The following is a 17,552-nucleotide window of genomic DNA, read 5'->3' as shown; positions in this document are numbered from 1 at the left end:
TGAGCTGCGGTGTAGGTCGAAGATGTGGCTAGGATCCTGCTTTGCTGTGGCTGTGGTATAGGCTGGCAACTGCAGCTCCGATTCAACCCCCTAGCCAAGAAGTTCCATATTTCTTGGGTGCAGCCCTAAAATCCAAAAAAAAAAAAAAAAAAGCCATACATACATACTATGTATGTATATGTGTGTGTGTGTGTGTGTATCTATATATGGGAAACACACACACTCACATATATATGGGAAACTAATGGAAGATGATGTTTACTTTAGTAAAGTTTCTTTTCACAGACTCATCTTGAGGATGTATCTCTCTCCAGTGATAAGAACCCCCGTCCTATTCCTGGTCTGGAACCCATGGACACCTCCTCGAAGGGAAATTTATGTCTGTTTTTAGGCAGAAAAGGGGAGGGCAGAGAACTCCTCCCGCATCTGTTGATTCTCAATTGCCTTCCACTCCATAAACTTCCATAATGTTTATGCCAATGTGGCATATTTTGGAGTGGTATGTCCTCATCCCCTTCAATATCAAATTAAGAGTATTTCTAGCCAAGAAGAAGGAAATGCAGAGGCAAAGATTGCATCAAAATCTGAATGCAAATTAAATCCGATTTTGCTTTAGGCTTCCACCGGCATTATTTCCTACAAATATATTTGTGAGAATATACATTAACTTTAGATCATCATAAATCAGAGTTCTCCAGCTCAATCACAAAAATAGAACCTCTCAAAATAAGAGTCTTCCAAATCTTCCCTACCTACACTCAAGTTGAAGAATGTGCCACCCCTAAGACGGCAAAGAGCTGAATGAGCCGAAAAGCGACAATTCCAGAAGAATGCAAAGGAGGAGGTGCTCACTTCCTCGGAAAGCCTAAGGGGGAATTCTCGGAGATCTCAGGTCTCCCACCTGAGGGGGCCAGGGGTTCCCAACATCATTTAGGCCAGTAGTGAAAGCACGGAAGTTCAAAAAAGAATTTACTTATGTGATAAATGGGAACCGATTCAGGGTTAACCCCTGTGATCGTCATTTAGGGCGGCTCACAGGCATTCTGTTTCAACTTCTGCTGACCACGTGACTTGCTTCGGCAAATTAAATGTAAGAAGACAAAACACAGGTCACTTTCCAGGGAAAAGCTCAAAGAGACAGCATACCGCTCCCCACATGCCCTCTTCCCTCCAGATGACCCCGGAAACTCCCTCTGAAGCAGGGTTTCCATCAGCCTGGGTCGCTGAGCAGCTACCGTGTGCAGCGCACTCCCACAGCGTCAACGGATGGTGAGTCATAGATGGAGAGTGCGCAGATGATTTAGGATGTTAAATCATCAAGATGTGGGGGCTCCTTGTTACAGCAGCCTAAACTGGCCCATCTGACTGAGTCTGTTCTACAGTTACTTGCTTTTGATGAGTTAATCTGAGTCCGAGCAGGGAAGGGTGGGGTCACAGCTGGCCCGCAGCTAAGAACTGTGCTGGTCACCCACAGGCATGCGCTCTATTCTGTGGGTGCTAAGGAAGGGGGAAGCCAAGAATTACTAGTCCAAGCTGGCTCTTGGGTAAAAGTTAGATGTTTGGGGAGACACCATGCACCCTTTCAGCTCATGAGGATATCACATACATTAAATATGAGCTCAACACCTACTAACGGCTCCTGGAAATGAGCCTCCATACATAACAGCATCTGCAGTCTATTCCTCATCAAAGACTTACATTTTTAGAAACCACTTTGTGTGAACGTCTTCAACTGGCTCTAAGTCAGTGGGTTTTCAAATCGAGCTCGAAGAAACCAAGGCACTTTCAACAGAGCACCTCCCTTTTTTAAAAGCTACTTTACGCATATGATTTTGTTTGAACAGAAGTCTTCATGACCAAAACAGGCTCTAAGTGTGGCAGCTTAGTGTTCGCACCAGCAAGCACCACACCAGGCGTGAAAGACAGCGCTGAAACCAAAGAGGCCAGCTTTCAAGGTGGCTGAGCTCAGCCACAGCTAGAACTGGAGAAGTGGCCATTCCGGATGAAAACACAAATAATAAACCCTGGTCTAGGCAAAGGACTAAACACATTTATAATAATAATAAACATCACTGTTATTACTACTATCTGTCACCATCTAGCATACTATATATATTTTTTTACTACTTGATTTTATTTTATTTCATTTCATTTTATTTTGCTTTTTAGGGCCACGCTGCAGCATGTGGAAGTTCCCAGGCTAGGGGTCGAATCAAAGTTACAGCTGCCAGCCTACCCCACACCCCACACCCTCTACAAGCAGACACGCAGATCTACAGATGCTCAATTGTCTTATATAAAATGATGTGTAGTATTTGCATATAACCTATGCATCTCCTCCCATATGCTTTAAATCATCTCTAGATTACTTATAATACCTAATACAATGTAAATGCTATATAAATAGTTGCCAGCACATGGAAAATCCAAGTTTTGCTTTGGGGAATTGTCTGGGATTTTTCAAAAATATTCTTGATCCACAGTTCATTGAATCTACAGGTGCAGAAGCCTCAGATACAGAGGGCCAGCTGTATCGCTTATACTTTATAGATGAGGAAACCGAGGCAAAAAGAGGCTAAGAAATAGCTGTCAGAGCTAACTTTCAAACCCAAGGAATGGAACTGCACACATGCTTTAACCACAATGCTATAAAAGAACCCTGGGAGTTCCCATCATGGCTCAGCAGTTAACGAACCCGACTAGCATCCATGAGGATGCTGGTTTGATCCCTGGCCTCGCCCAGTGGGTTGAGGATCTGGCGTTGCCATGAGCTGTGGTGTGGGTCGCAGACGCAGCATGGATCCCACATTGCTGTGGCTGTGGCAGGTGAGTGGCTACAGCTCCAATCAGACCCCTACCCTGCGAACCTCCTTATGCTGCGGGTTAGGGTCTATTAAAAACAAAACCAAAAACAAAGAACTCTGAGTACCTGCTTTCAAATGCAAACCTGGAGTCCTTATTCCTGGTCAGGCATATTAATGAATAAGACATTAGTCGTGCAATGGCATTGGCTCAAGTCTCAAAAATACATTTAATGAGAGTATTCCACCCTTGGAAATATTGACCACTAAGGCCTCACAGAGGATGATGAAACAAATCAACATGCAAGGGCATTACAAATCTGTTATTCTTCTTAGTCAAATGCCCAAGAACTTTGCAAATTCTTTGTAAGTTTTTTATCTTGAAGACAAACATTCAGTAATACAAGTACACGGCTCATTCCTTTTATGAAGAAGAGCAGTATTAATATCTTGCAACGCTCTCTCTATTTCTCAGAAATGTTCTGGCCACCTTGGAACCCAGTTTAACTTTCACAGGAACACATAGAGATCCCACTAACATCAACAGATTTGTCTCTTGGCTGCTCCATTCAACTGCAGCCAGATGGAAAATGAAAAAAATGAGGACCGGGCTGGGCCTATTGTCAAAGACACAAAGGAGTTATTGAGCAGAAATAGTCTAAAGTCTTACCCAGCTGCTATGACAGCACCAAGAATGATGGCAAAGACACTGACAATGATGTTCAAGGAATACTGCTTCCTGTAATAAACAAATAAATAGTGGGCAGATAGATAGGAAAGGAAGAAGGGAAGGGAGGAAAAATATAGATTATATTTTAAAAATAAACTGAAAATAGACATTGTTAACAGTTTTTTTTGGGGGGGTTGTTTTTTATCTTTTTAGGACGGCACCTGCGACATGTGGAGGTTCCCAGGCTAGGAGTCCAATCGGAGCTGTAGCCACCAGCCTACACCAGAGCCACAGCAACGCAGGATTCGAGCCTCGTCTGCAATCTACACCACAGCTCATGTCAACGCTGAATTCTTAACCCACTGAGCCGGACCAGGGATTGAACCCACAACCTCATGCTTCCTCTTCAGATTCGTTTCCGCTGCACCACAATGGGAACTCCTGTTAACCGTTTTAAAGCTAAAATCTAATGGACAAATGCTTTACATAAAGAGAGCGCTACAAGTATCTGCAGGTAGATTAGTAGATCAGAACAAATTTTCTTTACATCTTTAGTAGTTGTTTTAATATAATAATAAACATATTTCTCTGTTCTCACTAGAGAGACGCTGGGACAAAATGCATAAGAGCTATGGCCGTAGGTCTAGCTGGTTGGTATCAAGCAACCAAAGATTAAGATAAAATTCAATAGCACAACTTAAAACATTGGGCCATCATCCAAATTTCCTTGTTAAATAATCCTCGCATCAAAATCAAGAATCACCTTTTTGGATGTCAGACTGAGTATCTCTATGAAACATTTTTATAAAAATTAATTTATCCTGTATGAGACATTATAAAAATTAATTTATTATGATGTTACCTCATAATCATTGCATCCGAACAAATATCCCTGATTTTCTGCACTCCTATCCTATTCTACCTATAAGGACAACGCTTCCTCCTGTATTCCATAATCAGTGTCAAATCCATCTGGCTCAGGAAAAAGATTCACATCTATTGTGGGGTGGTTTAAAAAACTTTTCTACCACATGATATACTATTTTGTCTAATGGAAAATTATCATCAAAAACTACTCATTATATTCTTAGGGATTTATGATAGGACACTTCTTTTAAATGAGTAAATCATTTGTCCTTAAGTTATTGCTACCAGCACTTCAAATCAGCTATCTGGCAAGAGGACTAGATGTTGAGGATTTTCTAAGTAAAAATAATGAGGGGGTGAGGGAAGAGGACACCAGAGGAGAAGAAGAAAAACAAACAAACAAAAAAATCACCCAAGTATGATGGTTTCCAGGAGTAAAGTAAGTGGAATGGTAAATTTCCTGAGTACGGTGAACATCGGTAAGCTGTCAGGAAAAGATTCAGGTATAGTAACATCAGACACCAAGCATTTTTTAAATGTTTTACGTTTTAAGTAAGCCCATTCATTGTCCAAATTAAACATAAGGAATCAACCCGACTTCTCACATATGTCACTAACAAGTCATATGAAATAATAAAAAGTAGAGATTTAATAAGCTCATGCACTTCTACGTACTAGCAATTAAAACATCCTATTATCCAACTGCAACAAAGACGGTGGCTGAAACCACAAAGATGGTGCTAAAGATTATACGCTATGTGAACCAATGTAGCTTTGACCAATCAAGCTGGGACTATGGATGGACAGTCTTTAAAGGGTCCTACCCTTGGACTTAATTACTTCTTGTTGGGAAATTTATCCCAGGGTAATAAGCCAAAGGAAAGAAAAAAAACCATGTGCAAAAACATGTTCATGGCAGTAGTATCTTTGGGGAAAACATCAGCACCAATCTAAATATCAGACAACAAGGTAATGATTAAAAAAATTATGATGGAGTTCCCGTCGTGGCGCAGTGGTTAACAAATCCGACTAGGAACCATGAGGTTGCGGGTTTGATCCCTGCCCTTGCTCAGTGGGTTAACGATCCGGCGTTGTCGTGAGCTGTGGTGTAGGTTGCAGATGCGGCTTGGATCCTGCGTTGCTGTGGCTCTGGCGTAGGCCAGTGACTACACCTCCGATTCAACCCCTAGCCTGGGAACCTCCATATGCCGCAGGAGCAGCCCAAGAAATAGCAGAAAGACAAAAAAAAAAAAAATTATGATAAATCCACTTGAGGGAACATTATATGCTAGCTAACTCTGTAATATCAAACTTTAGCACTCTTGGAAAACAGTTTGGCAGTTCCTCAAAATGTTAAATACAGAATGGCCAGCAATCCTACTACTAGGCATAGACCCAGTCAATAGCAATTCTGTTCTTTCACCAGACTAAAAATCATCTTTTTCTTTCTCTCATACCCGACATGTTATTCATCCGGATACTGTGTTAGTCCGTCCTTTGAAATATATCCAAACACCCAGATTGTGGCCTCAACCTCACACTAAATATAACCAGGGGATCCTCAGAGAAATGGCAGGAAAAGTTCAAGATAAGCCTGGGATTTCATGGGCCAGAAAACAAGGAAGTAATCAAAGACTACTGGGGCCCTAGAACATGGGAGCCAGCTCAAAGAGGCTCCCACTGACCTGAAATGATACAACTTGAACGTCAAAAAATTATTTATATAATGTATTAAAACATCAAGTAAATGAAACAAATAGATCAATGAAACAGAATACAGAGCCCAGAAATAAACCCACACAAATATAGTAACTGATCTTTGACAAAGGAGCAAATACAATTCAATGAAGAAAGACTAGTCTTTTAGGAGTTCCCACCCTGGCACAGTGGAAACAAATCCAACTAGGAACCATGAAGCTGTGGGTTTGATCCCTGGCCTTATTTAGTGGGTTAAGGATCCAGCGTTGCCCTGAGCTGTGGTGTAGGTTGCAGACTCAGCTCGGATCTGGCATTGCTTGTGGCCCTGGCGTTGCTGTGGCTCTGGCGTGGGCCTACAGCAACATCTCTGAATAGACCCCTAGCCTGGGAACCTCCATATGCCTTGGGTGTGGCCCTAAAACAGGTGCAGCCAAAAACAGAAAAAACAAAATGGGCAAAGGGCATAAGTAGACAGTTCTCCAAAGACAAAGAGATGGCCAAAAGGCACATGAAAAGAGGCTCACTATTGCTAATCATAGTTCTGCAAGTCAAAACCTCAAATCAAATCACCTCACACCAGTCAGAATAGCCATCACTAAAAAGTCTATAGGATATAAATAAACAAATAAATAAAAGATCAAAAAAAGAAAAATATAAAAAAATAAAATAAGTAAAATAAAATTAATGTGTATAGGGAGTTCCCTGGTAGCTCAGTGGGTTAAGGATCCAGTTGTCACTGCCGTGACTCAACTCAGGTTGCTGCTATGGCGCAGATTTGATCCCTGGCCTTGGAACTTTCACATGCCATGGGTGCAGGAAAAAAAAGTCTGCAAATAGCAAATGCTGGAGATGGTGTAGAGAACCCTCCCATATTGTTGGTAGGAATGTAAAGTGGTACAGCCATTGTGACAAACAGTATGAAGGTTCCTTTAAAAAGTAAAAATAGGGTTACCACATGATCCAGCAATCCCACTCTTCAGCATGTATCTGGAGAAAACCATGCCTTGAAAAGATACATGCACCCCAATGTTCACAGCAGCACTATCTACAATCGCCAAGACATGGAAGCAACCAAAATGTCCATCAACAGATTTGAACAGATTAAGAAGGTGTGGTATATACTACTCAGCCATAAAAAAGAACGAAATGCCATTTATAGCAACATGGACGGCCCTAGAGAATATCATAGTAAGTGAAGTAGTCAGCCAGAGAAAGACTGATATCATATGTATATACATATAACACTTGTATATGGAATCTTTTTTTTTTTTTTTGTCTTTTTACCATTTCTTGGGCTGCTCCCGCAGTATATGGAGGTTCCCAGGCTAGGGGTCAAATCAAAGCTGTAGCCACTGGCCTACACTAGAGCCACAGCAACGCGGGATCCGAGCCGCGTCTGCAACCTACACCACAGCTCACAGCAATGCTGGATTCTTAACCCACTGAGCAAGGCCAGGGATGGAACCTGCAACCTCATGGTTCCTAGTCGGATTCGTTAACCACTGAGCCACGACGGGAACTCCCACGACGGGAACTCCAACATTTGTATATGGAATCTTAAAAAATGATACAAATGACCTTATTTACAAAACAGAATTAGACTTAGACACAGATAACAAACCTATGGTTAGCAAAAGGGATAGCAGGTTGGGGTGGGGAGGTGGGGTAAATTAGGAGTTTGGGATTCACATACACACACTAGTGTATATAAAATAGATAAACAACAATGACGTACTGTATAGCACAGGGGAACTACAGTCAATATCTTGTAATGGAAAAGAATCTGAAAATTCAGAATTCCATTACAGGTTTTATATATACATAATATTATATATGACATATATATTATATTATATATAACCAATATAACTATATATGATATTGTATATTATATATATTTATTATATACATTATTATATATTATATTATATATGTAATTAATAGATATATTGTAATCACGTTGCCATATGCCTGAAATTAATATAACACTGTAGATGAACTACACTTCAATAAAAATAAAGAAAAAAGATGAAGTTCCGGTCGTGGCGCAGTGGTTAACGAATCCAACTAGGAACCATGAGGTTGCAGGTTCCATCCCTGGCCTTGCTCAGTGAGTTAACGATCCAGCATTGCCATGAGCTGTGGTGTAGGTTGCAGACGCGACTCGGATCCCGAGTTGCTGTGGCTCTGGCATAGGTAGGCGGCTACAGCTCCAATTTGACCCCTAGCCTGGGAATCTCCATATGCCACGGGAGCAGCCCAAGAAATGGCAAAAAAAAAAAAAAAAAAAAAAGAAAGAAATAAAGAAAAAAGAAAAAAGTGCCAGAAAACAGTGTGTCCTCCATGAGGTGATGCAGTAAAAGAACCAATAAACTAATCTGGCCTGAAAAAATGGAATCTGAATCAGATCAAGCCTCGAAAACTAACTGCCAGTTTCTGGAAAATATGAGCGATAGAGGAGCACACTACAGGACACCACATATAAGCAATCTCCCTTCCTTCCTTCCTTCCTCCTCAGTCTCACTTGCTGAAAGCCCCCAGGGTACCCAAGAAGCCCCTGTCTTGCCTCTTCTGCTAGGGAAGGAAGTATGGAAGGACACTTGTCATAAAGATGGTTCTAAGATCACTAAAAAAGGAGTCCTTCTCTGCGAAGCAGAGACCCCCCAATGCAAGAGCTGGGCAGCTCTCAGGGTTAACAGAAGCCATCTCCACCGCTGCAGGTGAACCACTGCCAGGAGGAAACGTGGCAACACCTACCCCAGGAAGCTTTAATACAAATGTGAGATAACTGGGGAAAACTGGTTGGTGCAATCCCAGAAGGAAACAACAAAACAACTAAAATGTGTCACTAGAAACAGTATTGCATATTTTGTTTTTTGCAATTAACCACAATCCGTCCTTTTCAATAAGAGGGAAAGGCAACAGGCCTAATTCACCTTTCTCCGTTTTATATGTCCTTTCTCCCTCTGGTCTACTTCCTACCCGCCTCTTTTCCACTCTCCCCATACAAACAGCTTTTCTTCCACTTCTGCCACCCCTTGCACAAAATTTTCTCATTATTCATGTCTCTGTCATAAGGTTGGTGAGCCTCATGTGTGTTCATTAGGCTACATATTTCACACCACATTTTCTGGTTTATAGGATGGCTTAGTCTTTATACACTTCCATTTCATTTTTCTTTTCTTTTTTTTTCTTTTTTTAGGGCTGCACTCTCGGCATACGGAGGTTCCCAGGCTAGGGGTGGAATCGGAGCTGTAGCTGTCGGCTTACACCACAGCCACAGCAGCACAGGATCCGAGCCACGTCTGCGACCTACACCACAGCTCAGAGCAACACTGGATCCTTAACCTACGGAGAGAGGCCAGGGATCAAACCTGAAACCTCACGGTTCCTAGTCAGATTCGTTTCTACCACCATGACAGGAACTTCTCATTTTCATTTTTATAGTGTCTTTCAACACAAGTAATCAAAGGACCATAAAATAAATGCAAAGGCAAATATCAGAAGCATATAGCACACATTTGAAAATAATATCTATCATTCATATTTCCCTGTACCTAACCTGACTTCTGCCAAATCTGATAGAATAGTCCTGCTTTTATAAAACTGCGATGAAACCAAAAGTTAGGCAGAACCATATTCATATAAATAAATCTTCCTGCATAAATCACACCTTCTCTATCTTGATTTCTACAGATCTTACATTCTATCTTCAGACTTGGACATAAAGAAAAAAAATATCAGTTTTTTAACATGACTTTAGCATTATCAGGTTAAATTCAAAACTCCACCTTATTTTTTTAATTATGAAATATTATTGTCCTCTATGTGTAGCCCAAGTAATATCTTAAAAAAAATAAAACTTGGCCTTTGTGACACTAATGAGTGAAGAACCTTCAATTAACCATCATCTTGCACTCTACCTTAATTTACTTGTGCTCCATAATCCGCTTATGTGGTTTCCGATGTAGAGAAGAGGCAGAGGAAACAGCTTCAATTAAAAAAAAAAAAAAAAAAAGGAATATTTGGTTAGAGCTCCAATAATATTTTCCTTTTATAGATAAAAACAGCGACATTCATTCCCCATGGGTAAGCAAATGGTTCTGAGTTCCTTTCCTTGCAAGGACTGTGAGTTCTCCAAAATCCAAAATCCAGAACCCAACACGGTTCCTCTATGGGACCAAAGCAGTTAGGTGGGCAGCGATAATCTAATCGTAATCTTTGTACTGGGAGTCAGAGGGGGTGGGGCAGAGGGGGGGCAATGCTGGCTAGAAATGGAAATTTTTTTTTTTATGTCTTTTTAGGGCTGCACCTGCAGCATATGGAGGTTCCCAGGCTAGGGGTCCAATTGGAGCTACAGCCGCCGGCCTACACCACCTCCACAGCAATGCCAGATCCAAGCCGAGTCTGCAACCTACACCACAGCTCACAGCAACACCGGATCGTTAACCCACTGAGCGAGGCCAGGGATCAAACCTTCGTCCTCCTGGATGCTAGTGAGATTCGTTTCCACTGCACCACGATGGAAACTCCAGAAATGGATATCTTGATCTTGCCCACATTAGTAGACAATTTCCCTAAAAGAAAGCTCTGAATAGACACCTCTCTGGAGTGGAGACCCCCTGGCTAGGTTGGTAAGTTGAGGATGGGTGTTTACAGTTGTGCATAAGGTTCAGAAGGCCGTTGAAAAGGTGTGCAAACTTCTGTTATGATTACATGCACTTTTCTGGACAAAGGCAAAGATTTGTATCTCTCATTGAAATGTCACGCTGTTGGTGATGCAAAAAGTTGTGTATACTGGTCGCATTACTTTGGAGTTACTTTATTTGTCTTAAAGGCCTAGAATAATTAAATATCTACCAAGATCAAACAAGGACATGCTATAAAATTCAGTTATAATGACTGTTGTACACATATAAATGTAATAAAATTCATTGAGTAATTAAAAAAAAAACAAGGTACCCTATACTTGAATTATGTTTACCGGACTCTGAGATCCTGAATTATTTTCTGGTTGTTAAGAGAAAAAGTGTTCAGAACAGACTGAAGAAAGAGACAAAACATAAGACCTAGTCTTCCAAAAGTAAATATATGTATTTAAATGTGTGTATATATATATATATATTCATGAGGTCAACGGTAACTTTTGAGAACTTTTTTTTTTTTTTGGTCTTTTTAGGGCCACACCACAGCATATGGAGGTTCCCAAGCTAGGGGTTGAATCGGAGCTGTAGCTGCTGGCCTACACCACAGCTACAGCAGTGCCAGATCCAAGCCATGTCTGCAACCTGCACAACAGCTCACAACAACGCCGGATCCTTAACCCACTGATCGAGGCCAGGGATCAAACCTGCATCCTCATGGATGCTAATCAGATTCATTTCTGCTGAGCCACGACGGGAACTCCAGAACTTTTTAACTGACATAATATTCCATAGCCATTAAGGTGAGTCTGACATTTCTTTTTCCACTAAAAAAAAAAAAAAAAAAAAAAAAAATTAAGCATGCAACTCTGATAAGATAGCCTTTGAAAGATTTTTAAATACTATGGGTCATCTATAAAAAAAAGTTCCAGAATTTTATTAGGAAATTTGCTCAAGAAACATAAGCAAGATAATAGATTTGGGACCTTCTCCTTTATTCATCAACATTGTGAGTGAAAAATGCTGCCAGTCAGTAAACAAAGGATGTTGCAGCTGTCAAGCCACTACAGTGCCCCTCCCACAATGAGTCCCGAGGGGACTCATTGTGGAGGCAAACGGGCTGCCTGATGCCAAGTCCTCTGCTACCACAGCCACTTGCAATGGTGCACCCTGAGGGGACTCAGCACAGGAACAGGATACTGTTCCTAGACGACTAAGGTGCATATTAAAGAAATGATTTCAATGAGGCCAGACTCTTGCATCTTCCCATATATAGAAAATTGCTAAATCCATTAACTGGAAGTATCTGGTTTTCTTTAATGAACAGTAGTCTTTCGAAGTTCTGACTACTTGGTTTGTTGCAAAAACTGCTACATCTTGGCTCCTCCCTAACCTCTTCAGAGTAGTCTCAGAGCTATCTGAAAGGTTGTAACCTGGGCTTAAGTCCTCCGTTTTGTCCAGGAAATAAAACACATTTCTCAAATTTTAGGTTGTGCAATTTTTTTCCCCCAGTGGACAACATTCTTTTTTTTTTATTTCCCCAATACATTATTTTTTTTCTACTGTACAGCATGGTTACCGAGTTATACATTCTTTTTTCTCACATTATCATGCTCCATCATAAGTGACTAGACAGAGTTCCCAGTGCTACCCAGCAGGATCTCATTGCTAATCCATTCCAAAGGCAAGAGTCTGCATCTATTAACCCCAAGCTCCCAGTCCATCCCCCCCCGCCCCGCTTGGCAACCACAAGTCTATTCTCCAAGTCCATGATTTTCTTTTCTGTGGAAAGTTTCATTTGTGTCATATATTAGATTCCAGATACAAGTGATATCATATGGTATTTGTCTTTCTCTTTCTGACTTACTTCACTCAGTATGAGAGTCTCTAGTTCCATCCATGTTGCTGCTAATGGCATTATTTTGTTCTTTTTCATGGCTGAGTAGTACTCCATTGTGTATATATACCACTTTTTCCTAATCCAATCATCTGTAGATGGACATTTGGGTTGTTTCCATGTCTTGGCTATTGTGAATAGTGCTGCAATGAACATGCGGGTACATGTGCCAGTGGACAACATTTCTGGTTAACAGCATATAACTAACTCAACAATGACACAGCTGGTAATATTACAGCTTTAGAGGCTGTTAGATATTGAAAAGAATCAGTTGCCCCTGTTTCCATATATATTCAAAATGAAGCCAATACCGACTTCTAGTTTCTGGTAACCACAGGCTAAATTATTTCTGCTAATTCCCCTTGCTGCAAACCATTTAAAATGCTAGATAAAATAATTTAAAACCTTCATAAAAGCCTGAAAGGACTAGGAAGACAGTGAGGAATTCCTAGGTCAAAACTAAAGGGAGAACAGAAACCCAGATAGAAACAGCTGAAGCCAGAAGACAGCAGCCATCTTTGAAGTTCCGCCAAAGTTTTTTTGTTCTCCTTTGCAGATAAACAAAAATTAAGAGTTTAAGCAGATCATCAGTAAAGTTAATTCTAAAAAAGTTACTTCATTCAGGAGTTCCCATTGTGGCTCAGCAGTTAACAAACCTGACTAGTATCCATGAGGACGCAAGTTCGATCCCTAGCCTCGCTCAGTGGGTTAAGGATCTGGTGCTGCTGTGAGCTGTGGTGTAGGTCACAGACGCAGCTTGGATCTGGCGTTGCTGTGGCTGTGGCATAGGCTGGCAGCTGCAGCTCCAATTGGACCCCTACCCTGGGAAACTCCATATGCCTTGGGTCAGCCCTAAAAAGAGAAAAAAAAAAAAAAAGTTACTTCTTTCAGGAGGAAAATGGAAAGTGTGAGATCTGCCATTGTCTGTCTACAGCTACATGGACGCCCTAAGCCAGAACTGCCCAGTTGAGATCTCCCCGAATTCCTCAACCACAGTCATGCAATAATTATTATTTGAGTCATTGAGTTATACAGCAAAAGGTAACTAAAACACAGATAAAAGATATCTAAAAAAAAAAAAAAAAAACCTACAGCAAACAACATACTTAATGATGTTCCCATCGTGGAGCAGCGGAAACAAATCCGACTAGGAACCATGAGGTTGTGGGTTCGATCCCTGGCCTCGCTCAGTGGGTTAAGGATCCAGCTTAGATCCTCTGTTGGCATGGCTGTGGTGTAGGCCAGCAGCTGTAGCTCCAATTTGACCCCTGGCCTGGGAACATCCATATGCCTCGGGTGCAGCCCTAAAAAGCAAAAAAATTTTAAAAAAAAAGCTTTCCCATTGAGGTCAGACAGAAATGCCCAGTATTACCGTTTCTATCAACATTACACTGGCGGTGCTATGCTATAAAGTAAGGCAAGTAAAAGAAATAAAAGTTAGAACATTGGAAAGAATAAAACAAAACTGTCATTTTTATTAAAGAGGACGCGATGGTGAATATAGAAAAATTTTAAAGAAACCAAAATTAAATTATAATTAATATTCCATTAATTTGCAGATAACAAAGACAATATATACAAGAAAGATTAAAATACATACCTCTAACTTTTTAAATAATCTGCTTTTAAAAGATATACGCAATATTTTTTTAAAAAGGGAGGGAATTCCTGTTGTGGCGCAGCAGAAACGAATCTGACTAGTATCCATGAGCAGGTGGGTTCAATGCCTGGCCTCACTCAGTGGGTTAAGGATCCATTGTTGCCATGAGCTGTGGTATAGGTTGCAGATGCAGCTCGGATCTGGCGTTGCTGTCCATGGCTGTGGTATAGGCCGGCAGCTCCAGCTCCAATTCGACCCTGAGCCTGGGAACTTCCATATGCTGCGGGTACGGCCCTAAAAAACCAACAAACAAAAAAAAAAAGATGTACCTCCAGAAATGTGAGAAAATAAATTTCTGTTAAGCCACCTAGTCTATGGCATTTTGTTCTGGGAGCCTTGGCTGTCAAATATACGTGCACCGAGATCCATCTATCAGGATGTTCCAAACAGCACTTTTTATTTTTCTAGCACCCAAACTAGAAACAACCCCCATTTACTGTAAACAGTAAAACAGATAAATAAATTGTAGTGTATTTACACAATGAAAATAAAAAAAAAATACAGCTACACCCAACAATATGGATGAATCCTACCATCATAATATTAAGTGAAAGAAACAAGATACAAAAAAATAGAGAGAGTTTAATTCCCTTTACATAATCTCCAAAAATAGGCAAAACTAAACTACATAATTCAGGGATATATACGAATTTAGAAAACTTACAAAGAAAGCAAGAAAATTATTACTACAGGAGTCAAAATAGTGGGTAAGGAAGATTTCGTGATTCCTACCTCATGACCTACATAATAATTACAAGCATAATTATTTGTTCAACTATACATTCGTGTATGACACCTTTTTCCCGTTGTCTAGATCATATTTCACAATTTTTTTTGGCTGCACCCACAGCATGCAGAAATTCCTGGGCCAGGGATCAAAGCCGTGACACAGCAGTTACCTGAGCCACAGCAGTGACAATACAGGGTCTTAAACCACTAGGCCACCAGGGAACTCTCACACTTTAAAAGTGTTTAAAGTGTGGGAGTTCCCATCATGGCTCAGTGGTTAATGAATCTGACTAGGAACCATGAGGTTTCGGGTTCGATCCCTGGCCTTGCTCAGTGGGTTAAGGATCGGTGTTGCTGTGCGCTGTGGTGTAGGTCAGGTCACAGACGCAGCTCGGATCTGGCGTTGCTGTGGCTCTGGTGTAGGCCGGTGGCTACAGCTCCGATTGGACCCCTAGCCTAGGAACCTCCATATGCCGCAGGAGCAGCCCTAGAAAAGGCAAAAAGACAAAAAAATTAAAAAATAAATAAAGTGTATAATAATCATAATATATCAATAAACTAAGTGTAAGCATTCTTATGATGATTGGGTTAATATCTTTCCTATAATTCGATATTTTGTTTTTCTCTTTTTGTAGATGTCCCTGATTATGGGTGCTTAAGCATGTGATTAATTAGCCTGTTGAATAACCCAGAGCTGGATGCCAGCATTTTTTCCAGGCCTTAAAGACATACCAGGGAACACGCCAGGTGAGGTCCTCACCCTCAAGGAACTGCAGTTTGATTTAACCTCCCTAAATCCAAAAATGTCACCATGGTCCATTTAATCCACCTGTCATATAGGATTGCTCTAGGAACTAAATGCCTGGCCTCATGCCTGGCACCCAGCAGCTGTTCAATAAAAGTTAGTTCCACTTCACAATCCCAGGAAAGAATGGGAGGTCTGTGTTTCTAGTTCCATCATGGAAAAAAAAAAAAGAAAGAAAGAAAGAAACTACATATATCAAATTGTATTTATTCTTCATTCCACTTACAGCTTTTATCAATCCAAGCTAAAAACAAAAACTTAAAGCAGGGATCAGCAAACTGGGAGAGCCCAAGAGATAAATCTAGCCCATCTTTCATTTATGTAAATAAAGTTTTATTAGAACACAACTATACCAATTCATTTACATCTACATTTATATCTATAGCTGTTGTATCATCTAATTTCTTGGTGCAGTGGCAGAGCTGAATATTTGCAACAGAGATGGTTGCGACCACAAAGCCTAAGTATTTACCATCTGGCCCTTGACCAAATGAGCTCACCAATTCCTGTTAGAAGGCTTTACCGTTTCAGAAGACACATAGTATTTATTTAATGTCCACTATCAAGCATGCACTTTTACTATTATTATGTTATATGAATGGACAACTGAATGATATAAAATCTTTATGAAGTTGTTTCTACCCAGTGCCAGCAGGAAGCACAGTAGGGATAGAAATGGACCTGTGCTCTAAGATTAACTTGTAATTTCTACAGTATTTTTCCATATTCCATCATAGCCATATGTACTTTTCATCACATACCTTTATAGGAATTTTCTTGTCAAAATCAGGGAAGTGAATTATTTTATTTAGCTTGGACACATACAGTATCATTATGGTAACTGCCATCTAAAGAAAAAGGGAGAGGAAAATGTTAGCAAAATACCTGGAAAGACTGCTTGGGGTACAAACACATCATCAAAAGAAAAGAGATTCATCAAAAAGAAGTATATCTGGAGTTCCCTTGTGGTACAGTGAGTTAAGGATCCAGTGTCACTACAGTGCCTGGGTCACTGCTGTGGCACGGGTTCAATCCCTGGTCCAGGAACTTCCATGTGTGGAAGGCACAGCCAAAAAAGACAAGTATATCTGAAAAATCTATTTTCTAAGGTTCCAAAAAATTATTATTCCTTGAAATATTAAAATTATTTTTCTTGCCACTGTACGGATTACATCAGAACTATAGGCAAAAAGTCAAGTAGACTCACACATACACATGTTATCTCAAGGGACTCAAGGAATGACAACAGAGGGAAAAAGGAACAGTGTCCCCAAAACTGGCCAGAGTGACCACAGTCAGTGAGGCCACTTGTTGATCCTGGACCATTCTTCCCAGGTACTAAGCATATGGTCACCTTCCCCATAACATAAGTGTGTGGGTTGGGAGGGGCAAACTTCACACATAAACATATTTTGTAAAGTCGAATATTTCTATAATACAGAAGACAAATTAAGGAGTTCCCATCATGGCTCAGTGGTTAACGAATCCGACTAGGAACTATGAGGTTGCAGATTCGATCCCTAGCCTCGCTCAGTGGGGTTAAGGATCCGGTGTTGCCATGAGCTGTGGTGTAGGTCACAGATGCAGCTCAGCTCATGCGTTGCTGTGGCTGTGGTGTAGGCTAGCGGCTACAGCTCCGATTTGACCCCTAGCCTGGGAACCTCCATATGCCCTGGGTTTGGCCCCAGAAAAAGCAAAAAGACAAAAAAACAAAAAACAAAAAGAAATAAACAACAAAAAAAAAGATAAATTAAGAGAAAAGAATTTTAAAGGTGTTTCTTT

The 17,552-nt window shown here is 40.7% G+C and overlaps 1 protein-coding gene across 17 annotated transcripts in view; it reads right to left on the bottom strand.

The window, feature by feature from the left end:
- SLC35D2 (solute carrier family 35 member D2) overlaps positions 1-17,552 on the bottom strand; it is a 51,277-nt gene that overhangs the window by 18,803 nt on the left and 14,922 nt on the right. For 7 of the 17 annotated variants that reach the window (XR_014817072.1, XR_014817073.1, XM_084978751.1 and 4 more), the window contains 4 exons: positions 16,532-16,618; positions 9,960-10,027; positions 4,751-4,822; positions 3,472-3,540 (listed from right to left, as the gene is read on the bottom strand). Coding sequence is in view for 14 of the 17 variants with exons in the window: in XM_084978751.1 (XP_084834877.1) it covers positions 3,472-3,540; positions 4,751-4,822; positions 9,960-10,027; positions 16,532-16,618 (296 nt within the window). In the remaining 3 variants the exon portion in view is untranslated. 17 annotated transcript variants of the gene reach the window in all.

Source organism: Sus scrofa, chromosome 10, assembly GCF_054392235.1.
Source record: "Sus scrofa isolate SSC_HxYL_T2T_F1_AM1 chromosome 10, Sscrofa_HxYL_maternal_Yorkshire_Landrace_v2.0, whole genome shotgun sequence".
NCBI classification, from domain to species: domain Eukaryota; kingdom Metazoa; phylum Chordata; class Mammalia; order Artiodactyla; family Suidae; genus Sus; species Sus scrofa.
Note: the sequence above shows the minus strand (reverse complement) of the source record. Positions and strands in the feature narration are given on the sequence as shown.